General features: G+C 46.2%; 2 protein-coding genes and 3 long non-coding RNA genes across 12 annotated transcripts; 2 read left to right on the forward strand and 3 right to left on the reverse strand.

Annotated features, from left to right (window-relative positions):
- Positions 1 to 19,370, reverse strand: LOC118384908 (uncharacterized). The gene is made up of 4 exons (XM_052521750.1): positions 18,320 to 19,370; positions 15,832 to 16,560; positions 15,176 to 15,455; positions 1 to 2,448 (listed from the first exon to the last, which is right to left on the reverse strand). The coding sequence occupies exons 1-4, from the start codon at positions 19,093 to 19,095 to the stop codon at positions 1,435 to 1,437; spliced, it is 2,799 nt and encodes a 932-aa protein (XP_052377710.1). The 5' UTR covers positions 19,096 to 19,370; the 3' UTR covers positions 1 to 1,434.
- On the reverse strand, positions 7,207 to 9,848 carry LOC127930691 (uncharacterized). Of its 5 annotated transcripts, XR_008138844.1 has the most exons (6): positions 9,590 to 9,848; positions 8,933 to 9,052; positions 8,604 to 8,683; positions 7,936 to 8,093; positions 7,613 to 7,692; positions 7,217 to 7,259 (listed from the first exon to the last, which is right to left on the reverse strand). It is a non-coding gene; the product is annotated as an uncharacterized LOC127930691 (long non-coding RNA). The 5 variants fall into 5 exon arrangements; XR_008138841.1 differs by lacking the exons at positions 7,936 to 8,093; positions 8,604 to 8,683 and having other exon boundaries at positions 7,207 to 7,259; XR_008138843.1 differs by lacking the exons at positions 7,217 to 7,259; positions 7,613 to 7,692; positions 8,604 to 8,683 and adding an exon at positions 7,780 to 7,832.
- LOC127930693 (uncharacterized) lies at positions 11,620 to 14,669 on the forward strand. The gene is made up of 3 exons (XR_008138850.1): positions 11,620 to 11,754; positions 12,474 to 12,565; positions 12,727 to 14,669. It is a non-coding gene; the product is annotated as an uncharacterized LOC127930693 (long non-coding RNA).
- Positions 14,805 to 17,791, forward strand: LOC127930692 (uncharacterized). 4 transcript variants are annotated; one of them, XR_008138848.1, is made up of 5 exons: positions 14,805 to 15,819; positions 15,886 to 16,127; positions 16,194 to 16,457; positions 16,715 to 16,808; positions 17,057 to 17,791. It is a non-coding gene; the product is annotated as an uncharacterized LOC127930692 (long non-coding RNA). The 4 variants fall into 4 exon arrangements; XR_008138846.1 differs by lacking the exon at positions 17,057 to 17,791 and having other exon boundaries at positions 16,715 to 16,898; XR_008138847.1 differs by lacking the exon at positions 17,057 to 17,791 and having other exon boundaries at positions 15,952 to 16,127; positions 16,715 to 16,898.
- Positions 19,371 to 22,172: 2,802 nt separating the features above from the next.
- Positions 22,173 to 24,200, reverse strand: LOC127930823 (uncharacterized). Its single transcript, XM_052521751.1, has 3 exons — positions 24,179 to 24,200; positions 22,305 to 24,035; positions 22,173 to 22,201 (listed from the first exon to the last, which is right to left on the reverse strand). The coding sequence occupies exons 1-3, from the start codon at positions 24,198 to 24,200 to the stop codon at positions 22,173 to 22,175; spliced, it is 1,782 nt and encodes a 593-aa protein (XP_052377711.1).
- Between the last annotated feature and the right edge of the window lie 102 nt (positions 24,201 to 24,302).

Below are 24,302 nucleotides of genomic sequence, written 5' to 3' on the forward strand. Positions count from 1 at the left end.
TGGTTCCAAACATTTATTGATATTGTACATTCAGTCCTTGGGGCCTGAGGGTTTTCTCCTGCTCATTAATATATACCCTTTAGTCAATGAGAGTTACTGTGTTTACTGTGTTCATGTACAAACCCATCCAGACACCAGAGGGAGCTCAAACCTGCATTGTCATCCTAATTTGGCAAAACAGAGCTTGTGTTTGTTACATTGGGTTTAGTAGGCTAGAAGCATGTAGGTCGACAGTACATTTGATCCTCACCTCATGGTAGAGATATACTTGTTCAGGGTAAACAGGAAAACATCTGTATTTTAATAAACAAAACCCAGACGTCACATGTCCATGATCTGGTGAAACTCACATTTGAATCCTTCACGAACATCACGGTGTGTATCCCAAATTGCAACCTATTCCCTATGAGCCCTGGTCAAAAGTAGTGCACTGTATAGGCAATAGGGTGCCATTTGGAACACCACATTTTATCGCTCCCTAACACAATGCAAACCATTGGTGTGAGCTCAGCCTCAACTCACTCTCTGTCAAACTGGTTTGTCCCGGCTGGGGCTTTCCATAGCGTAGCTGGTCACACAGATCTTTCCATAGCGTAGCTGGTCACACAGATCTTTCCATAGCGTAGCTGGTCACACAGATCTTTCCATAGCGTAGCTGGTCACACAGATCTTTCCATAGCGTAGCTGGTCACACAGATCTTTCCATAGCGTAGCTGGTCACACAGATCTTTCCATAGCGTAGCTGGTCACACAGATCTTTCCATAGCGTAGCTGGTCACACAGATCTTTCCATAGCGTAGCTGGTCACACAGATCTTTCCATAGCGTAGCTGGTCACACAGATCTTTCCATAGCGTAGCTGGTCACATACTAATTCATATTGAACTAATTCTGATTTTTGTCACGTAAAGAGCTACATAAAAAGGAAATGGTATTTTTAAATGTGTCAAAATGATGCTACGAAAACAAACGGCAGAACCAAGAGGTTTCATATAAACACTAATCAATAGTCTGTATATGTCTGGTCATTGTTAAAGGGACTGAAAACATATTCACATCAAGGGAAGAAGACTTTTCTTTACATACATTATTACAGCAACAACACACGGAACAGCTTTTACATGTCATAAACAAACCCAGCTAATAAAAAGAAAACCTTTCAGTGCCAGCAGATATTCACATGTCTAATATCACCTTTTACACACAAAACAAGTAAACAAGGCATAGTTAATGTCCATATCTCCCATCAACCATGCTCTCTCTCTCTGTGTGTGTGTGTGTGTGTGTGTGCGTGTGTGTGTGTGTGTGTGTGTGTGTGTGTGTGTGTGTGTGTGTGTGTGTGTGTGTGTGTGTGTGTGTGTGTGTGTGTGTGTGTGTGTGTGTGTGTGTGTGTGTGTGTGTGTGTGTGTGTGTGTGTGTGTGTGTGTGTGTGGTCTCAGAGATAGGTCTTAGTTGGGTTTAAGGATTCATCCTCGTTGGGTTGAGACTTGTCTGCTAAACTCTCCTGAGACTCCAGTCTTTTCAACTGAGACTTTGTAGACGGTGCCTTACTCCCCCCAGACCCCGGCATGTAGTCCTGCTCTACCATACCTAGCCCGTACTCCTCCCAGGGAGGCCTGGTTTTCACCACTCCCCAGGGCTGAGACTTGGCAGATGCTGCCTGGCTGCTGTGAGACCTGGTAAAGGCCATTTTTCCGTTGGCCTGGGACTTTGTGGACGGTCCCCTGCTGTGCTGGGAGGCTGCTGCCTGGCTGGAGGCAGCTCCGTTGGAAGAGCGAACCACCAGGTAGCGAACAGAGGGGCTCTTATCCTCATCGTGGGCCCTGAGGGGGCAGGAGGAGCTGATGAACAGGCCCCCTCCCAGGATGAGAAGGATGGATGCCCCCCAGCCGATGTATAGACACGCCCCGATCTCCCTCCGCTGGGCATCGGTGGCGGAGCTGTAGAACCCCTGCACCACCGCCCCAGCAGCCCACGAAGTGGGGATCAGGCACAGCACCCCCGTGGCGATCAACACCGCGCCCGCTGTCACGGCAACCCGTTCTTTGACCCCGCCACCTTGCTCGTCCAGAAACCGAGTGCACTTCCCCCCGACGAAGGCCAGTAGGAGCCCGGCGGTGCCCGTGGCGATGGCGAGGACGGTGAGCGCTCTGGCGGCTTGGAGGTCGGAGGACAGGGCCAGGAGGGAGTCGTATGGTTTACACTGCATCTGGCCCGTACTCTCGACCACGCAGCTCATCCAGATCCCCTCCCAGATGGTCTGAGACGTGATGATGGTGGCTCCAATGAAGGCCGTGACCCTCCACATGGGCAGGATGCAGGTCAGGATGACCCCCACCCAGCCCAGCAGGCTCAGGGCGCTGCCCAGCATCTGGATCCCCAGAGAGACCATGTTAGAGGGGGCAGAGGAGAGAACACACTGTCTCTCTCGCTGCTTGCTGGTTGTTGTCAGTCAGAGTCCTTAGAAAGTCTGACGTTCGCACGCCTCTGTCTTTCACAGTCCCTATCTACTCTATTGGCAATCCCTTTGGATTGTTCAGGGTCTGTGAGTCCTGAGCTGAAACACTCTTTAGTCACTTCCCGTTTCCTCCGGTCTTTCAGTCCTTTAATGGTTGGCAGTGTCTTTTTTTTCAGCTGACTCTTCTTCAGTTTCAGCCTCTTCTCTCCCTCCGCTAAGCTTATTTTATGTATAGTGGGTCACCAGAGATGACAGAGATCCCAGATTGCTGCCTTGCCCACCTGTTACAGGCCTATGTTCCTGCGTACAGTTCCTACCTGCCTACCTCTGGGTGTATCTGTGTCTCTATACCTGTTCTGCTACACCTGACTCTCTTTACCTCTCTCTCTCTACCTCTCGATTTTTTTCTATTTTTCTCCCTCCTCCTCTATCAGTCTTTCTGTCCTCTCTCCCTCCCTCCCTCCTCTCAAACTCTCTCTCTGTGAATGGTGGCGTCAGTATTGTCTTCGCTCTCTCCTGAGTATCCACCTGGGTGACAGTGAGCAGGTGTATATACCACACCTCCCTCGGGGGAGGAAATATATGCCTGTGACATCATCTTCTAGCCCAGCAGGGCCACGTTCAGTTGAAACACCTTCTCGAATGTTGCAGATAGAAATTCCATGAATAGAGCCGACGTTATTCAACATGTCAGAGAGGCATGTTTGTTCTACATAGCCAATTTCTATCTGAACGTTCCAAAAAGTTGCATCCTGCTGAAGGTTCTTCTCTGGGCAATTAGGGTGGGGCATGATGCAAAGCATTATGGGTCATGGACATTGATGGACGTTTAACAAATGCTTTAAACTAAGATAGTACTTTATTCAGGCAATGTTCCTTAGTTGATGCCCTCATGAATATCTTACATTTCTGATTTTGGTTTGGGTTTAATTTGATACAACAATACAGACAGAATGTGTGTCAGTTGCGTGTGTGTATGTGTGGTGTACATGTGTATGTGTGGTGTACATGTATGTGTGTTTGAAGGGACACATTGAGCAGAGTGTGACAGGCAGAGGAGGGATGTGACGGGGAGGAGGGATTAGTGTAACAGGATCGTCTGAAAGAAAAAGCTTTTTGTTCAAACAAAAAAACGTCATCTAGAAAAAACTGTTTGTAACCATACTCCCCCACTCCGAGACTTCAGAAACCCTTCCCTTTTCTTGTGGAGTTGTGAAGGAGGCTTTGTGTGGCCAAGGGGTGTTTCAGATTCCATGCTGTCAGTTATGAGATTTAGAAAGGACCATGGGGACTGGTGCTGTGAATTACTATAATTTAAAGTGTTATGGTGCAAATAATCTGACTGCTGCTGATGGTGATTCAGACAGTATGTCTTGTTTTTAAAGCTGCACTGTGGAACGTTTTGGGTGACCTGACCAAATTCACATAGAAATGTGAGTTAAAGATATGTCATTCTCATTGAAAGCAAGTCTAAGAAGCGCTATATAGATCTGTTTCTATGTGCCCTATTTCTATGCTTCCCTTAAGTTTACTTTTTGCATCTTTTACTTTCAGTTTTGCACACCAGCTTCAAACAGCTGAAAATACAATGTTTAGATGGTACTACTATTCTCTACACTATGTGCTGCTTGTTTTGTCACATAACTGGAAATTGCACCTTTAAGTGTGTGTGTGTGTGTGTGCGTGTGTGTGCGTGTGTGTGTGTGTGTGTGTGTGTGTGTGTGTGTGTGTGTGTGTGTGTGTGTGTGTGTGCGTGTGTGTGTGTGTGTGTGTGCGTGCGTGTGTGTGTGTGTGTGCGTGTGTGTGTGTGTGTGTGCGTGTGCGTGTGTGTGTGCATGCGTGTGTGTGTGTGTGTGTGTGGCGTGCATGCGTGTGTGTGTGCATGCGTGTGTGTGTGTGTGTGTGTGTGTGTGTGTGTGTGTGTGTGTGTGTGTGTGTGTGTGTGTGTGTGTGTGTGTGTGTGTGTGTGTGTGTGTGTGTGTGTGTGTGTGTGTGTGTGTGTGTGTGTGCGTGTGCGTGTGTGCATGCGTGCTCTTATCTGGTAAATCTATGTTGTTGACACTGAAAACAGTATCCTGCTTGTTGCCAGTGCAAGGGACAGATGGAAATGCAGGCTGTGTGGAGTGTAATGTAAGGGGGGAGGGGCTGGTCCAACTCAAGGTGTCATAATAAAAAAATGCACCCCCCCCCCAAAGTAAAACATTATCACATGACCCTCCCCGTTTACTGCAAAATACATTGAATACAAAATAAAGTTAATGAGCACAAATAACAACGGTAGTGTTATGTGTTTATAAACATTGATATTGTCTTTGCCACTAAAGCATGCTTTTCAAATCAAACCAAATGTTATTTGTTTTGGAGCAAGAAGCAGAGCTGCCTATCTGTCGGCACCATCTTGACAGTTTCTTGCTTTTGTGGCACAATCGATGCCACGCAGGGCTACGGGCCAGAAGGATGAGGGTTTGCCGACCACCACAGACGAGCTGACTCTTCCTGCCTCTTTCATTACACTACGATCAATTAGCCAGGTAGCCTAGGACAACTAAAAGTGTATGACAGAGTCATAGACCGTTTGCAACATGAGAGGAGGATTTGACAAGTAGGGGGACACACGTTTTTTTCTACTTACGCACACACACACACACACACACACACACACACACACACACACACACACACACACACACACACACACACACACACACACACACACACACACACACACACACACACACACACACAAACGCATACATGGACAGCCACATGATATTTGGCTGACTGTGCTAATTGTTTTTGGAATCTTTTAGTCAGTACTGGAAACAGATGTTGAAATCATCCTGTTTTGCATTTTCACTTGCGGACTGCACCCAAAACCGGATATTTTCGGTTTCCATTGTTGACAGTACCAAATGTTGTGCTTGTCAGAATCAAGTTTTCATGATATGTAACTTCAAAATACAGAAATCTGTATTTAATCATTAGTGAGGCAAAAATAAATTTCTGTATTTTGGGTAGAGTTTTACTTTAACTTGATGCCCATCTAACTGTTTGTTACATGCAATATGCTTTGTGGACTTCACCAGACAGATGTTGCTCTCCAGTTTTGTGATGAAACAAAGGTGTGGTTAGCCACTGTTCTTTATTGTTGCCTCAGACCTATATATCAGTCGGCCTCAGACCTATATATCACTGTAATTGTCTCGGCCTCAGACCTATATCACTGTATCTTCTTATTGTCTCGGCCTCAGACCCATATATCACTGTATCTTCTTATTGTCTCGGCCTCAGACCTATATATCACTGTATTTCTGTCTGGCCTCAGACTATATATCACTGTATCTCATTGTCAAGATTGTATCATATAATCCATCGGCCTCAGACCATATATCACTGATTGTCTGCCTCATCAGACCTATATCACTGTATCATTGTCTCGGCCTCAGACCTATATATCACTGTATCTTCTTATTGTCTCAGCCCAGTTATCACTGTATTGTCTCGGCCTTATACTAAATTGTCTCGGCCTCAGACCTATATATCACTGTATCTTTTATTGTCTTATATATCACTGTATCTTCTTATTGTCTCGGCCTCAGATAATAACTGTGTCCATTGTCTTCAGGCCTAATATCACTGGATCAGACCTATATAACTGTTATTGTCTCGGCCAATATGTATTGTCTCGGCCTCAGACCTATATAACTGTACATTCACATGTATTGTCTCAGCCTCAGACCTATATTCACTGTAAATTGTCTCGGCCTCAGGCCTATATATCAATATTGTCTCGGCCTCAGACCTATATATCACTGTGAAATTCAGACCTATATATCACTGTAAAGACCATATCACTGTATCTTCTATTGTCTCGGCCTCAGGCCTATATATCACTGTATCTTCTTAGACCTATATATCACTGAATTGTTCGGCCTCAAATGTCAGACCTAATATATTGTCTCGGCATCAATGTTATCACTGCTTCTTATTGTTCGGCCTCAGACCTATATATCACTGTTGTCACAATCACTGTATCTTCTATTGGCCTCAGACCTATATATCACTGTATCATTGTCTCGGCCTCAGATATATATCACTGTTTTTATTGTCTCGGCCTCAGACCTATATATCACTGTAAGGCCTCAGACCTATATATCACTGTATCTTCTTATTGTCTGCCTCAGACCTATATATCACTGTACAATGGCCTCAGACCTATATATCACTGTATCTTAATCGTAAGACCTATATATCAGTATCTTCTATTGTCTGCAGACCTATATATCACTGTTTTATCACTAAAGGCCTCAGACCTATATCACTGTATCTTCTATTGTCGGCCTCAGACCTATATATCACTGTGCCACCTATATATCACTGTATCTTCATTGTCTGCCTCAGACCTTATCACTGTATCTTCTTATTGTCTCGGCCTCAGACCTATATATCACTGTATCTTTTATTGTCTCGGCCTCAGACCATATATCACTGTATCTTTCTTATTGTCTCGGCCTCAGACCTATATCACTGTATCTTCATTGTCTCGGCCTCAGACCTATATCACTGATTGTCTCGGCCTCAGACCATATCACTCAGACTTCTTATTGTCTGCCTCAGACCTTTCAACACTACAATCAATCTTCTTATTGTCTCGGCCTAAATCACTGGCCTCAGACCTATATATCACTGTATCTTCTTATTGTCTCGGCCTCAGACCTATATATCACTGTAACTGACCTATATAATTGTCTCGGCCTCAGGCCTATATATCACTGTATCTTCTTATTGTCTCGGCCTCAGACCTATATATCACTGTATCATTGTCTCGGCCTGTATCACTGTATTATTGTCTCGGCCTCAGACCTATATCACTGTATCTTCTTATTGTCTCGGCCTCAGGCCTATACACTGTATCTTCTTATTGTCTCGGCCTCAGACCTATATATCACTGTATCTTCTTAGACCTATATATCAGATCCTATATATCACTGTATCTTCTTATTGTCTCGGCCTCAGACCTATATATCAGTGTCTTCTTATTGTCTCGGCCTTATATCACTGTATCTTCTTATTGTCTCGGCCTCAGACCTATATATCACTGTATCTTCTTATTGTCTCGGCCTCAGACCTATATATCACTGTATTGTCTCGGGACCTATATATCACTGTATCTTCTTATTGTCTCGGCCTCAGACCTATATATCACTGTATCTTCTTATTGTCTCGGCCTCAGACCTATATATCACTGTATCTTCTTATTGTCTCGGCCTCAGTCAGACCTATATATCACTGTATCTTCTTATTGTCTCAGACCTCACTGACCTCGGCCTCAGACCTATATATCACTGTGTCTTCTTATTGTCTCGGCCTCAGACCTATATCACTGTATCTTCATTGTCAGTCAGACCTATATATCACTGTGTCTTCTTATTGTCTCGGCCTCAGACCTATATATCACTGTATCTTCTTGCCTCAGACCTATATATCACTGTATCTTCTTATTGTCTCGGCCTCAGACCTATATATCACTGTATCTTCTTATTGTCTCGGCCTCAGACCTATATCACTGTATCTTCTTATTGTCTCGGCCTCAGACCTATATATCACTGTATCTTCTTATTGTCTCGGCCTCAGACCTATATATCACTGTATCTTCATTGTCTCGGCCTCAGACCTATATATCACTGTATCTTCTTGGTGTATCTTCTTATTGTCTCGGCCTCAGGCCTATATCACTGTATCTTCTTATTGTCTCGGCCTCAGGCCTATATATCACTGTATCTTCTTATTGTCTTCAGACCTTATCACTGTATCTTCTATTGGCCTCAGATATATTCACTGTATCTTCTTATTGTCTCGGCCTCAGACCTATATATCACTGTATCTTCTTATTGTCTCGGCCTCAGGCCTATATATCACTGTATCTTCTATTGTCTCGGCCTCAGACCTATATATCACTGTAATTGTTCAGACCTATAATCACTGTATCTTAGCCTAGACCTATATATCACTGTATCTTCTTAGCCTCAGACCTATATATCACTGTATCTTCTTATTGTCTCGGCCTCAGTTCACTGTATCTTCTTGCCTCAGCTGTATCTTCTTATTGTCTCGAGCCTCAGACCTATATATCACTGGCCTCAGACCTATATATCACTGTATCTTCTTATTGTCTCGGCCTCAGACCTATATATCACTGTATCTTCTTATTGTCTCGGCCTCAGGCCTATATATCACTGTATCTCAGACCTATATATCACTGTATCTTCTTATTGTCTCGGCCTCAGACCTATATATCACTGTATCTTCTTATTGTCTCGGCCTCAGATATATATCACTGTATCTTCTTATTGTCTCGGCCTCAGTATCACTGTATCTTCTTATTGTCTCGGCCTCAGACCTATATATCACTGTATATCTTCATTGTCTCGGCCTCAGGCCTATATCACATCTTCTTATTGTCTCGGCCTCAGACCTATATATCACTGTGTCTTCTTATTGTCTCGGCCTCAGACCTATATATCACTGTATCTTCTTATTGTCTCGGCCTCAGACCTATATATCACTGTATCTTCTTATTGTCTCGGCCTCAGACCTATATATCACTGTATCTTCTTATTGTCTCGGCCTCAGATTTATCACTGTATCTTCTTATTGTCTCGGCCTCAGACCTATATCACTGTATCTTCTTATTGTCTCGGCCTCAGACCTATATATCACTGTATCTTCTTATTGTCTCGGCCTCAGACCTATATATCACTGTATCTTCTTATTGTCTCGGTCTCAGACCTATATATCACTGTATCTTCTATTGTCTCGGCCTCAGACCTATATATCACTGTGTCTTCTTATTGTCTCGGCCTCAGACCTATATATCACTGATTGTCTCGGCCTCAGGCCTATATATCACTGTATCTTCTTATTGTCTCGGCCTCAGGCCTATATCACTGTATCTTCTTATTGTCTCGGCCTCAGACCTATATCACTGTATCTTCTTATTGTCTCGGCCTCAGGCCTATATATCACTGTATCTTCTATTGTCTCGGCCTCAGGCCTATATATCACTGTATCTTCTTATTGTCTCGGCCTCAGGCCTATATCACTGTATCTTCTTATTGTCTCGGCCTCAGACCTATATATCACTGTATCTTCTTATTGTCTCGGCCTCAGACCTATATATCACTGTATCTTCTTATTGTCTCGGCCTCAGACCTATATATCACGGTGTCAAGGCATATGAACTAACAGGTTATAGAGCAAATCATGCAATTATCACAACACACAGGTTGTAAGATGGCTTTTTTAAAACCCTGTCATGACCTACACCTGTCTTGGCTTCCCCAATGATTTCACCTACGCACCATTACTGTGGCACAGTAAATCCCTCTAAGATGTGCTGCTGAAATTGTATATGGTTATATTATGTAAGAACAATGGTGCAACTATGGTTATAAAATTACTTTCAATGAAATTCCGGTAAACATGTTCCAAACGGTCAGAAATATAATAACATTGTAATGTGAAGGACCGACCTCTGAAGAGAATAGCTACCCCTGAGGGCTTGTTTTAGTTGTCACCTGACCAAAGAGATCAGAGGATGTCGGAGGAAGGTCTGACATCAGAGTTTCCAGAAGCTCCTGGATAGAGGTCGCAGGTGGTCTTGCCTCAGTACCATCTGACTGCTGTTAGCTGGTTGATTATCTCTGGTCGATCTCAGGTGGCTGGGCTGGATGGTTAAAGTCATGCAGGTCTCCTTTTTATCAACTGTGATGAGGGTTGGGTGAGCTCTCCAATCTGCTTGACCTTCGCTGGTTGTTGCAAGGCTGGCGGGTCTGGGCTGTATGTCGTTAGCAGAAGTTCCGGGCGCACTCTGTTGGTCTGGTTCATCCTGGTGAGGGGCTTGGTGGTTGTGGGGGAGGAGGTTGGTTGCTCTCAGGTGGAGCGTCTGGCCTGTAGGGGTCATGCTGTCTTGTTCTGTTGGCATATTTTAGATTTATTTTATTTAACTAGGCAAGTCAGTTAAGAACAAATTCTTACTTACAATGACAGTCTACCCGGCATGGACAGGGCCTGGGATAAAATATATATAGATATATATATAGAGAGAGAGATATAGGATAAAACATACGTCAAGACTAGAGAGACACCACAATACTATAGATAGATATAGCATGGTAGCAACACAAAACATGGACAAAAACAGACACAACACAAAGACAAGAAGGTAGAGACAACACCACAAGATTAAACTGTCAGAGATTAAACTTTGAATGAAGGTCCAGTTTGAGTGTTTTTTTTCTAGCTCGTTCCAGTCGCTTGCTACAGCGAACTGAAAAGAGGAGTGACCCAGGGATGTGTGTGCTTTGGGGACCTTGAACAGAATGTGAGTGGCGGAACGGGTGTTGTTGTGGAAAATGAGGGCTGCAGTAAGTATCTCAGATAAGGGGGAGTAAGGCCGAAGAGGGTTCCCAGTGCGTCCTGTGTGTGGGCAGGTTCTAAAGGAGTGGTTGGGCAGGTTCTGAAGGAGTGGTTGGGCAGGTTCTAAATGAGTGGTTGGGCAGGTTCGAAAGGAGTGGTTGGGCAGGTTCTAAAGGAGTGGTTGGGCAGGTTCTAAAGGAGTAGTTGGGCAGGTTCTAAAGGAGTGGTTGGGCAGGTTCTAAAGGAGTAGTTGGGCAGGTTCTAAAGGAGTGGTTGGGCAGGTTCTAAAGGAGTGGTTGGGCAGGTTCTAAAGGAGTGGTTGGGCAGGTTCTAAAGGAGTGGTTGGGCAGGTTCGAAAGGAGTGGTTGGGCAGGTTCTAAAGGAGTGGTTGGGCAGGTTCTAAAGGAGTGGTTGGGCAGGTTCTGAAGGAGTGGTTGGGCAGGTTCTAAAGGAGTGGTTGGGCAGGTTCTAAAGGAGTGGTTGGGCAGGTTCTAAAGGAGTGGTTGGGCAGGTTCTAAAGGAGTGGTTGGGCAGGTTCTAAAGGAGTGGTTGGGCAGGTTCTAAAGGAGTGGTTGGGCAGGTTCTAAAGGAGTGGTTGGGCAGGTTCTAAAGGAGTGGTTGGGCAGGTTCTAAAGGAGTAGTTGGGCAGGTTCTAAAGGAGTGGTTGGGCAGGTTCTAAAGGAGTGGTTGGGCAGGTTCTGGAGGAGTGGTTGGGCAGGTTCTAAAGGAGTGGTTGGGCAGGTTCTGAAGGAGTGGTTGGGCAGGTTCTGAAGGAGTGGTTGGGCAGGTTCTAAAGGAGTGGTTGGGCAGGTTCTAAAGGAGTAGTTGGGCAGGTTCTAAAGGGATGGTTGGGCAGGTTCTAAAGGAGTAGTTGGGCAGGTTCTAAAGGAGGGGGTTGGGCAGGTTCTAAAGGAGTGGTTGGGCAGGTTCTGAAGGAGTGGTTGGGCAGGTTCTGAAGGGGTGGTTGGGCAGGTTCTAAAGTGATGGTTGGGCAGGTTCTAAAGGAGTGGGTTGGGCAGGTTCTAAAGTTGGGAGTGTTTGGGCAGGTTCTAAAGGAGTGGTTGGGCAGGTTCTGAAGGAGTGGTTGGGCAGGTTCTGAAGGAGTGGTTGGGCAGGTTCTGAAGGAGTGGTTGGGCAGGTTCTAAAGGAGTGGTTGGGCAGGTTCTGAAGGAGTGGTTGGGCAGGTTCTAAAGGAGTGGTTGGGCAGGTTCTAAAGGAGTGGTTGGGCAGGTTCTAAAGGAGTGGTTGGGCAGGTTCTAAAGGAGTGGTTGGGCAGGTTCTAAAGGAGTAGTTGGGCAGGTTCTAAAGGAGTGGTTGGGCAGGTTCTAAAGGAGTAGTTGGGCAGGTTCTAAAGGAGTGGTTGGGCAGGTTCTAAAGGAGTAGTTGGGCAGGTTCTAAAGGAGTGGTTGGGCAGGTTCTGAAGGAGTGGTTGGGCAGGTTCTAAAGGAGTGGTTGGGCAGGTTCTGAAGGAGTGGTTGGGCAGGTTCTGAAGGAGTGGTTGGGCAGGTTCTAAAGGAGTGGTTGGGCAGGTTCTAAAGGAGTAGTTGGGCAGGTTCTAAAGGAGTGGTTGGGCAGGTTCTAAAGGAGTGGTTGGGCAGGTTCTAAAGGAGTGGTTGGGCAGGTTCTAAAGGAGTGGTTGGGCAGGTTCTGAAGGAGTGGTTGGGCAGGTTCTGAAGGAGTGGTTGGGCAGGTTCTAAAGGAGTAGTTGGGCAGGTTCTAAAGGAGTGGTTGGGCAGGTTCTAAAGGAGTGGTTGGGCAGGTTCTAAAGGAGTGGTTGGGCAGGTTCTAAAGGAGTGGTTGGGCAGGTTCTGAAGGAGTGGTTGGGCAGGTTCTAAACGAGTGGTTGGGCAGGTTCTGAAGGAGTGGTTGGTGGCTCTATCCACGTTGCACTTAATTCCTTGGTCTCTCTTGGGTATATTCAGAGCTCCTGCAGAAGGTGAGTGTGTTTTCGGGCTGCAACACAACCTAGGGAACCACACTTGCTGCAGTCTTTGGGCTGGTTTGCATTGAAGATATGGCCCCTACAATGTCCTAATTGGATAATTGATGGCATGTGCTGCAATCTTCCGAAATCTTTTCATGTGACTGAAGAGGCTTCTTCTCTCTCTTTTCAAACCCTTCACTCTGCATTGTACAATCTAAAATACACACACATACACAAGGGATCTGTAGACTCGGAGGTAAATACATCTCTCAACGTGTATCCATTGTTTCCATAGTTCTTACCACAATCAGGTTGCATTGACCTGTTCTGAACCAACTGTCCCTGGGACATCAACTAGTCAAAATACAAAACCTATTGTTTAACAAATACAATAGGGCCTTCAAAAAGATTGATCTACTTTTTATCTGTGGGTATTGCTGTATTAAAGATGTTGTCTCCCCTGAGGGGCGTCCCTATTGTGGCTGGTTAATTTAATTTAATTATTGACGAAGCCTCTGATTTAACACGGCGATGATATTTTGCTGTTTCAAAAGCATAGAAAATGCACCAGTCTTTGTCTGAGGCTTTATTTCCCAGACCCTTTAGACAGTCATATGCATCAGAAAACTTGGTAGTGGCCATTCCATCAGTCCTCTTGGTTATGAGGGCCCAGCAGGGCGCGCCTTCTCCGATTTACCATCTACAGCTGAAGTTGGAAGTTTACATACACCTTAGCCAAATACATTTAAACTCAGTATTTCAGAATTACTGACATTTAATCCTAGTAAGAATTCCCTGTCCTAAATCAGTTAGAATCACCACTTTATTTTAAGAATGTGAAATGTCAGAACAATAGTTAAGAGTGATTTATTTCAGCTTTTTTTTCTTTCATCACATTCCCAGTGGGTCAGAAGTTTACATACACTCAATTAGTGTTTGGTAGCATTGCCTTTAAATTGTTTAACTTGGGTCAAACGTTTCGGGTAGCCTTTCACAAGCTTCCCACAATAAGTTGGGTGAATTTTGGCCCATTCCTCCTGACAGAGCTGGTGTAACTGAGTCAGGTTTGTAGGCCTCCTTGCTTGCACACACTTTTTCAGTTCTGCCCACCAATTTTCTACAGGATTAAGATCAGGGCTTTGTGATGGCCACTCCAATACCTTGACTTTGTTTTCCTTAAGCTATTTTGCCACAACTTTGGAAGTATGCTTGGGGTCATTGTCCATTTGGTAGACCCATTTGCAACCAAGCTTTAACTTCCTGACTGATGTCTTGAGATGTTGCTTCAATATATCCACATAATTTACCTCTTCATGATGCCATCTATTTTGTGAAGTGCACCAGTCCCTCCTGCAGCAAAGCACCCCGACAACATGATGCTGCCTCCCCCGTGCTTCACGGTTGGGATGGTTTTCTTCAGATTGCAAGCCTCCCCCTTTTTCCTCCAAACATAACGATGGTCCTTATGGTCAAACAGTTCTATTTTTGTATCATCAGACCAGACGACATTTCTCCAAAAAGTACGATCTTTGTCCCCATGAGCAGTTGCAAACCGTAGTCTGGCTTTTTTATGGCGGTCATGTCGACATAGGACTCGTTTTACTGTGGGTGAAGATACTTTTCTACCTGTTTCCTCCAACATCTTCACAAGGTCCTTTGCTGTTGTTCTGGGATTGATTTGCATTTTTCTAACCAAAGTACGTCCATCTCTAGGAGACAGAACGCGTCTCCTTCCTGAGCGGCATGACGGCTGTGTGATCCCATGGTGTTTATACTTGCGTACTATTGTTTGTACAGATGAACGTTGCACCTTCAACAAAGGGTATATAACAAAGTATTGAGATAAACTTTTGTTATTGACCAAATACTTATTTTCCACCATAATTTGAAAATAAATTATTTCAAAATCCTACAATGTGATTTTCTGAATTTGTTTTTCTCATTTTGTCTGTCATTGTTGAAGTGTACCTATGATGAAAATTACAGGCCTCTCATCTTTTTAAGTGGGAGAACTTGCACAATTGGTGGCTGACTAAATACTTTTTTGCCCCACTGTAGCTGAAAAGAGAGAACAGTAACTTATTAGTTCAGGTTCATGTTTTATCTATTGATACTACATTCTCATCACTGCTCATATACATATATAATACTGGATTAAATAATGATGTCGTAATAACTGCTTACTGTACATCTCTCCACTGATCTCCACAGTGACCTGCACAAAGGGTTCCAGGACTCTGCACACCTCCTCCACCACCTCCCATTCCTCTTGGGTCAGAGCATTAACAGGTGCATTGACAAAGGCCAGGGTAGAGATGATGGCATCCCCATCTAGTTTTGTGTAGACTTTTTGTGTAGACTTTTTTCAGCACCTACTGTGCTCCTGTGGAAGTATTCCACAGCTGCTTTCACTTTGTCCACAGTCTGCTTCATCACCTTCAGAGCATCTCTTACAATCAGGTTGATTGTGTGGGCAGGACATGGATGATGGGTCCATTTGAACATTTTCATGGCTTTGGTTATGTTAGCTGCATTGTCGCTAACACAACAGACCACTTTTCCATATACTTGCCATTCTCTTGCCACTCTCAACAGTTCCTCTGCCAAGTTCTCTGAGGTGTGTCTGTCGCTGAACTCAAAGCAGTCCAGAAGACAGCTAGACATCAAACCATCTTCAATGAAGTGACATGTAACCGACATGTAAGAAGTGGTTACCCTTGATGTCCAGCAGTCAGTGGTAAGGCAAACTGCAGTAGCTTTCTGGACTCTTTCCCGCCCTGAAGCCTGTGTGCTCCCGTACAGTTGTGGAATAAGTGATTTTGAAAGGGTTTTCCTGCTTGGAATTGTGTACATTGGATTTAGACTGTTGCTATAATTTCTGAAACCTCTGTCCTCCACGATCGAAAATGGCTGGAAATCGGTGGCAATCATTTTAGCCAATGCAATATTAATTTAGGCTGGTTTTGCTACAGACTTTTGCATAAACTGGTCCATAGAAGACTGCGTTGCTGTGGGTCGCGGTGTAGGTCTACTTGACTGAGTGGATACATCTCCACGTGTGGAGGTGCTGGTTCCACCACTGCCAGTAGTAGGTCCACTTGACTGAGTGGATACATCTCCACGTGTGGAGGTGCTGGTTCCACCACTGCCAGTAGTAGGTCCACTTGACTGAGTGGATACATCTCCACGTGTGGAGGTGCTGGTTCCACCACTGCCAGTAGTAGGTCCACTTGACTGAGTGGATACATCTCCACGTGTGGAGGTGCTGGTTCCACCACTGCCAGTAGTAGGTCCACTTGACTGAGTGGATACATCTCCACGTGTGGAGGTGCTGGTTCCACCACTGCCAGTAGTAGGTCCACTTGACTGAGTGGATACATCTCCACATGTGGAGGTGCTGGTTCCACCACTGCCAGTAGTAGGTCCACTTGACTGAGTGGATACATCTCCACGTGTGGAGGTGCTGGTTCCACCACTGCCAGTAGTAGGTCCACTTGACTGAGTGGATACATCTCCACGTGTGGAGGTGCTGGTTCCACCACTGCCAGTAGTAGGTCCACTTGACTGAGTGGATACATCTCCACGTGTGGAGGTGCTGGTTCCACCACTGCCAGTAGTAGGTCCACTTGACTGAGTGGATACATCTCCACGTGTGGAGGTGCTGGTTCCACCACTGCCAGTGTAGGTCCACTTGACTGAGTGGATACATCTCCACGTGTGGAGGTGCTGGTTCCACCACTGCCAGTAGTAGGTCCACTTGACTGAGTGGATACATCTCCACATGTGGAGGTGCTGGTTCCACCACTGGTAGGTCTACTTGACTGAGTGGATACATCTCCACGTGTGGAGGTGCTGGTTCCACCACTGCCAGTAGTAGGTCTACTTGACTGAGTGGATACATCTCCACATGTGGAGGTGCTGGTTCCACCACTGCCAGTAGTAGGTCCACTTGACTGAGTGGATACATCTCCACGTGTGGAGGTGCTGGTTCCACCACTGCCAGTAGTAGGTCTACTTGACTGAGTGGATACATCTCCACGTGTGGAGGTGCTGGTTCCACCACTGCCAGTAGTAGGTCTACTTGACTGAGTGGATACATCTCCACCTGTGGAGGTGCTGGTTCCACCACTGCCAGTAGTAGGTCTACTTGACTGAGTGGATACATCTCCACGTGTGGAGGTGCTGGTTCCACCACTGCCAGTAGTAGGTCTACTTGACTGAGTGGATACATCTCCACTCCACCACTGCCAGTAGTAGGTCCACTTGACTGAGTGGATACATCTCCACGTGTGGAGGTGCTGGTTCCACCACTGCCAGTAGTAGGTCCACTTGACTGAGTGGATACATCTCCACGTGTGGAGGTGCTGGTTCCACCACTGCCAGTAGTAGGCCTACTTGACTGAGTGGATACATCTCCACGTGTGGGGGTGCTGGCTCTACCACTATCACTAGCAGGCCTACTTGACTGAGTAGTCTCCCCCTCTCTGTTTCTACTTCTTCATCTCCCCCTCTGTTTCTACCTCTTCCTCTTCTTCATCTCCCCCTCTCTCTGTGTGTTGATTTGTAGCATTCCCTCTGAAGTAGGCCACATTGTCACATCTCTTAGTAACATACCTGTTTGCACAGATTCCTTCATGCACAAATATTTGAGTGCAGCACTGCCCAACAAGTTGTTTTCGGTGCGTCACACTACACACACTTTCGGTGTGTGACACACATACATGCACATTGTGCTATTCCCCTCAGGAAAACAAACAGTCATTATGAGGTCAAGTTTAAAAAAGGATCCAACAATAATAGTCTCACTTTGAAATATAATTGTTTATTAAAACATTTACTTGGAATAATAGAATACTTAATATATCGGTTTTAAATATGTCTTAGGATGTGGATAATATGAATAATAATAATAATATATGGTAGTATTGAGTGATAAAAACAAAACAAATCCATGTGACAAACATACAAAACCAGAAAACAATGTTAACCAAACAGTTAAATCCAACCTCCCATGATTCATGAACGTGCCAGTTGTTTTACAAATACAATTCTAGAAAGAGTCCAAAAACATGCTTTCAAATGAATAATAACAGTGTGTTCAAAAGTGAGTGGAATTCTGTTTTTACGATGTTTGATTGTAGACTTGAGGCCTTAGAAAAGGATTCCTCTACACTTGACTAAATGGGTTGCACAGTAACTGACATCACATTTTACACTAACTAGAAAAATACATACTTTAGCCAACACACTGTCAACCCACTCATACATCTTATATTTCACTTTGGTATCACAGTCGAACATGACAGTAAAAGCAAAAAACTCCATCAGCAAAATTCACACGAGAGAGAAACATCATTCATGCAAAGAGTGTGGGAAAAGCATCAGTAACAACAGCACAGTGAACAACCTGGAGAGTTCCGTTTTCAACACCACCACCTCCCAGTCCTCTCACCCAGGCAGGCTATCCATCCCCTCATCCCTTGGTGGTCTGGTCTGTGGTCTGTGGTGTGTCTAACCCTCTAGACGTAGGCCTTGCTGCTGCCAGCCACGGAACTAGCAGCCTTGGAGTACTTGACATTGAGGTTTTCATCTTTGGGGGGGCAGGAGCAGCAGAGGAGCGCCCCGCCCAGGATCATCAGCCCTGCGGAGCCCCAGCCGATGTAGAGTGAGGCTCCCAGCTCCCTTCTCTGGGCCTCGACCAAAAGGGGGTTGTAGAAGTCTCGGATGATGGTGTTGGCCGACCAGCAGACAGGGACCAGAACCAGAAGGGCAGCAATGAGGAAGACGACTCCGCTAGCGATGGCTACCTTGGCCTTGGAACTCTCGTCATCCACGAAGTTGGTGCACTTCCCGCCGGCGATGCCAAGCAGGATGGCAAACACACCGGCAATTATGGCGATTATGATCAGAGCCCTGGCGGCCTGCAGGTCCTGAGGTAATGCCAGCATGGAGTCGTAGACCTTACACTGCATCTGTCCCGTGCTCTGGGTCACACAGTTCATCCATAACCCTTCCCAGATGGTCTGGGCTGTAATGATGTTGGCTCCGATGAAAGCTGTCACCTTCCACATGGGCAGAGCACAGATGATGATGCTTCCCAGCCAGCCGATGATCGCCAGGGCCGTGCCCAGCATCTGTAACCCAGCTGACACCATCCTGATGGAGCCCTGGTAGAATGGATGGATTGAGTTGACGGAGGGAGAGAGAGAGAGACAGGAGAGTATAGTCTGAACAGGGTCGATGTTGACAATGAAGAACTCACCTACTCTACGTCTCTGACTTATAGGGTTTACCATGAAAAGTGACAGAATAGGGTGGAGTTTTTCTCTCTCATCAACCAAGTGAAACTGGTTTCCTAAGGTATGTCACCTGACCTGAAACTTTCCTATTGTTTATACATCTATTTCTGTCCCAATCACTGATTCCGAAACTTCATGTTTGAAATTTAAACCATTTCTGATTTTTGTATTTAACGCTATTATTTCAATAGAACATATTGAGTTGTTTTACATTGAAAGACACTGATCTAATTAGTAGTTTTGTTTGTTTTGAAGCATCTTCCCTCAAAAGAAGGCAGTCCCACTGTTGTGATATCACTACCGTAACACACCGGCACACTCGTGCCAGCGCACAGAACAACTGATGAATTTACTAATGCTCAACACCTGTTGAATATGGCCGGTTCCAGTAAATGTCGGCAAAAAAGCGTAATTAAATTGTTGCCAGCAGCAGTTACAGTCACCAACGCTCTGGATAACATAAGAACAGGCTAATCAGCTCTGCTAGAGCGAGTAAAATGGTCAGAGTGATGTGTTCTCCCATTTGTGTCTGGAAATAGTTAGCCAGTTAGCTTGACTACCGCTGTGAGGCCAGAACGCTGGGATCAAACCTACTCTTCAGCCAGACCGTTCAGTGTGCCCTCTGTCCGTTCGCAGTAGCGCTCAATCTGACAGCGCTCTCGATTTACGAATGCCCCGAGGGCAATCTGGGTGTACTCTGGCACTCCAGATTGAATTTGCACACCAACACATTAAAATACTTTAGAATGAATGTGCCTTAAACCACACCCCTACACATATCTCCAGGTGACGAGATTATATTGTGAATTTTTCAGTACATATGTGGCAAATATTTATTCCAGAAGGATTCGGCAAAAACTAGTTATGTGCTTTGGGTCATTTGACACCATTAGACATGCACGGCTGGTTATTCCTGTAACTGTTATGGCCAACTATGTACTGTTGCTTTGGTTAAACCTCTTGGGTCTTTTCCAGAACAGGGGTGTCCCTTTCAGAGGAGTTAGCAGGATGACATGTATGTTTTTTTTGTTAGAGTGCCAAGATCTATAAAATTAAAGAGGAAGTTGGTAAATCTTCATCTAAGAAGTGTCACTACCGTACAGGTAATATATCAATAAATATGTCAAGTGGGCCGCCACCGAAGGAGATGCCCACCCGGACCCTCCCCTATAGGTTCAGGTTTGCGGCCGGGAGTCCGCACCTATGTGTGTGGGGGGGGATGTCATATGGTCAGATGAAACCAAAATATAACTTTTTGGTAAAAACTCAACTTGTCGTGTTTGGAGGACAAAGAATGCTGAGTTGCATCCAAAGTTGCATCCACCATACCTACTGTGAAGCATGGGGGTGGAAACATCATGGTTTGGGGCTGTTTTTCTGCAAAGGGACCAGGACGACTGATCTGTGTAAAGGAAAGAATGAATGGGGCCATGTATCGTGAGATTGAGTGAAAACCTCCTTCCATCAGCAAGGGCATTGAAGATGAAACGTGGCTGGGTCTTTCAGCATGACAATGATCCCAAACACACTGCCCGGGCAACGGAGAAGTGGCTTCGTAAGAAGCATTTCAAGGACCTGGAGTGGCCTGGCCAGTCTCCAGATCTCAACCCCATAGAAAATCTTTGGAGGGAGTTGAAAGTCCGTGTTGCCCAGCAACAGCCCCAAAACATCACTGCTCCAGAGGAGATCTGCATGGAGGAATAGGCCAAAATACCAGCAACAGTGTGTGAAAACCTTGTGAAGACTTACAGAAATAGATTAAATTTAAATGTTTTACTATATATAGTATATATATATATATATATATACATGGGCCGCCAGTTAGGGAACCCTGGACTAAGATTTAAGTGGATTTAACAAGTGACATCAATAACGGATCATAGCTTTCACCTGGATTCACCTTGTAAGTCTGTCATGGAAAGAGCAGGTGTTCTTAATGTACATATGAACATACATACAGATTTTTCTATATTTTGTTGTATTACAAAGTGAGATACTTGTCATTTTTGGTCAATGATCTACACAAAGTGCTCTCATGTCAAAGTGGTAGAAAAATTCCAACATTTATAACAAATGAATGAAAAATAAAACACTTAATATATATCTTGATTAGATAAGTATTGACCCCCCTGAGGCAATACATCTTAGAAACCGCTTTGGCAGTGATTACAGCTGTGAGATTTTTGGGGGTGAGTCTATAAGATCTTTGCACACCTGAATTATACCATATTTGCCCATTTTTATTTTTTAAATTCTTCAAGCGCTGTCAAGTTGGTTGTTGATCATTGCCAAGTCTTGCCATAGATGTTCAAGCCGATTTAAGTCAAAACTGTAACTAGGCTACTCAGAAACATACAAAGTCATCTTGGTAAGCAACTCTAGTGTAGATTTTTTTGCGTCAGTGTCCGTCTTTGCGAGGCATTGAAAAACCTACCTGGTCTTTGTGGTTGAATCCAGCTTGACATTCAATACTCCAAAGTGGGTCGCGGACCTGCTAATGGTGGGTCACGGACCTGCTAATGGAGGGTCGCGGACCTGCTAATGGTGGGTCACGGACCTGCTAATGGTGGGTCGCTGACCTGCTAATGGTGGGTCACGGACCTGCTAATGGTGGGTCGCTGACCTGCTAATGGTGGGTCGCGGACCTGCTAATGGAGGGTCGCGGACCTGCTAATGGTGGGTCACGGACCTGCTAATGGTGGGTCGCTGACCTGCTAATGGTGGGTCGCGGACCTGCTAATGGTGGGTCGCGGACCTGCTAATGGTGGGTCGCGGACCTGCTAATGGTGGGTCGCGGACCTGCTAATGGTGGGTCGCGGACCTGCTAATGGTGGGTCGCGGACCTGCTAATGGTGGGTCACGGACCTGCTAATGGTGGGTCGCTGACCTGCTAATGGTGGGTTGCGGACCTGCTAATGGTGGGTCGCGGACCTGCTAATAGTGGGTCACGACGTGTCAGTGTAAATGTAGAATTATTTCATTAATTACTGGAATTGATTTGGCCAAGTGCAACTGCGGTCTCTGTTCAGGGTGCTCTCTGCTTAGCAGCGGTCTCTGTTCAGGGTGCTCTCTGCTTAGCAGCGGTCTCTGCTCAGGGTGCTCTCTGCTTAGCAGCGGTCTCTGTTCAGGGTGCTCTCTGCTTAGCAGCGGTCTCTGTTCAGGGTGCTCTCTGCTTAGCAGCGGTCTCTGTTCAGGGTGCTCTCTGCTTAGCAGCGGTCTCTGTTCAGGGTGCTCTCTGCTTAGCAGCGGTCTCTGCTCAGGGTGCTCTCTGCTTAGCAGCGGTCTCTGTTCAGGGTGCTCTCTGCTTAGCAGCGGTCTCTGTTCAGGGTGCTCTCTGCTTAGCAGCGGTCTCTGTTCAGGGTGCTCTCTGCTTAGCAGCGGTCTCTGTTCAGGGTGCTCTCTGCTTAGCAGCGGTCTCTGTTCAGGGTGCTCTCTGCTTAGCAGCGGTCTCTGTTCAGGGTGCTCTCTGCTTAGCAGCGGTCTCTGTTCAGGGTGCTCTCTGCTTAGCAGCGGTCTCTGTTCAGGGTGCTCTCTGCTTAGCAGCGGTCTCTGCTCAGGGTGCTCTCTGCTTAGCAGCAGTCTCTGTTCAGGGTTCTCTCTGCTTAGCAGCGGTCTCTGCTCAGGGTGCTCTCTGCTTAGCAGCGGTCTCTGTTCAGGGTGCTCTCTGATTAGCAGCGGTCTCTGTTCAGGGTGCTCTCTGCTTAGCAGCGGTCTCTGTTCAGGGTGCTCTCTGATTAGCAGCGGTCTCTGTTCAGGGTGCTCTCTGCTTAGCAGCGGTCTCTGTTCAGGGTGCTCTCTGCTTAGCAGCGGTCTCTGTTCAGGGTGCTCTCTGATTAGCAGCGGTCTCTGTTCAGGGTGCTCTCTGCTTAGCAGCGGTCTCTGTTCAGGGTGCTCTCTGATTAGCAGCGGTCTCTGTTCAGGGTGCTCTCTGCTTAGCAGCGGTCTCTGCTCAGGGTGCTCTCTGCTTAGCAGCGTTCTCTGTTCAGGGTGCTCTCTGCTTAGCAGCGGTCTCTGTTCAGGGTGCTCTCTGATTAGCAGCGGTCTCTGTTCAGGGTGCTCTCTGCTTAGCAGCGGTCTCTGCTCAGGGTGATCTCTGCTTAGCAGCAGTCTCTGTTCAGGCTGCTCTCTGCTTAGCAGCGGTCTCTGTTCAGGGTGCTCTCTGCTTAGCAGCGGTCTCTGCTCAGGGTGCTCTCTGCTTAGCAGCAGTCTCTGTTCAGGGTGCTCTCTGCTTAGCAGCGGTCTCTGTTCAGGGTGCTCTCTGCTTAGCAGCAGTCTCTGTTCAGGGTGCTCTCTGCTTAGCAGCAGTCTCTGTTCAGGGTGCTCTCTGCTTAGCAGCAGTCTCTGTTCAGGGTGCTCTCTGCTTAGCAGCGGTCTCTGTTCAGGGTGCTCTCTGCTTAGCAGCGGTCTCTGCTCAGGGTGCTCTCTGCTTAGCAGCAGTCTCTGTTCAGGGTGCTCTCTGCTTAGCAGCGGTCTCTGTTCAGGGTGCTCTCTGCTTAGCAGCGGTCTCTGTTCAGGGTGCTCTCTGCTTAGCAGCGGTCTCTGTTCAGGGTGCTCTCTGCTTAGCAGCGGTCTCTGTTCAGGGTGCTCTCTGCTTAGCAGCGGTCTCTGTTCAGGGTGCTCTCTGCTTAGCAGCGGTCTCTGTTCAGGGTGCTCTCTGCTTAGCAGCGGTCTCTGTTCAGGGTGCTCTCTGCTTAGCAGCGGTCTCTGTTCAGGGTGCTCTCTGCTTAGCAGCGGTCTCTGTTCAGGGTGCTCTCTGCTTAGCAGCAGTCTCTGTTCAGGGTTCTCTCTGCTTAGCAGCGGTCTCTGCTCAGGGTGCTCTCTGCTTAGCAGCGGTCTCTGTTCAGGGTGCTCTCTGCTTAGCAGCGGTCTCTGTTCAGGGTGCTCTCTGCTTAGCAGCAGTCTCTGCTCAGTCTGGCAGCTATGCGAGAGGGAGATGCCTGTGTACTTTGCGGGTTAACCGCATCTTTTTTATGCAGTTTTCTTGAAGATCCCTCTAAGACACACGCTGCAGCGCTGTCGTTCAGCAGCAGATAATGTGCTGTGAGCCACTGACTTGTCATTCCCACTCACCATCACTCACCGCTGTCATCAAAGGGACTCATGCTAGCAACAAGTTCTGACTTTTAGCTCTATTGTTATGAAACGCAAATACACCGATCAGTTTGTCTCTCTTTCATACTAAATTTGGGAAATAACGAGGTGCG

The sequence above is a fragment of the Oncorhynchus keta genome, chromosome 6, assembly GCF_023373465.1.
Source record: "Oncorhynchus keta strain PuntledgeMale-10-30-2019 chromosome 6, Oket_V2, whole genome shotgun sequence".
NCBI lineage: Eukaryota > Metazoa > Chordata > Actinopteri > Salmoniformes > Salmonidae > Oncorhynchus > Oncorhynchus keta.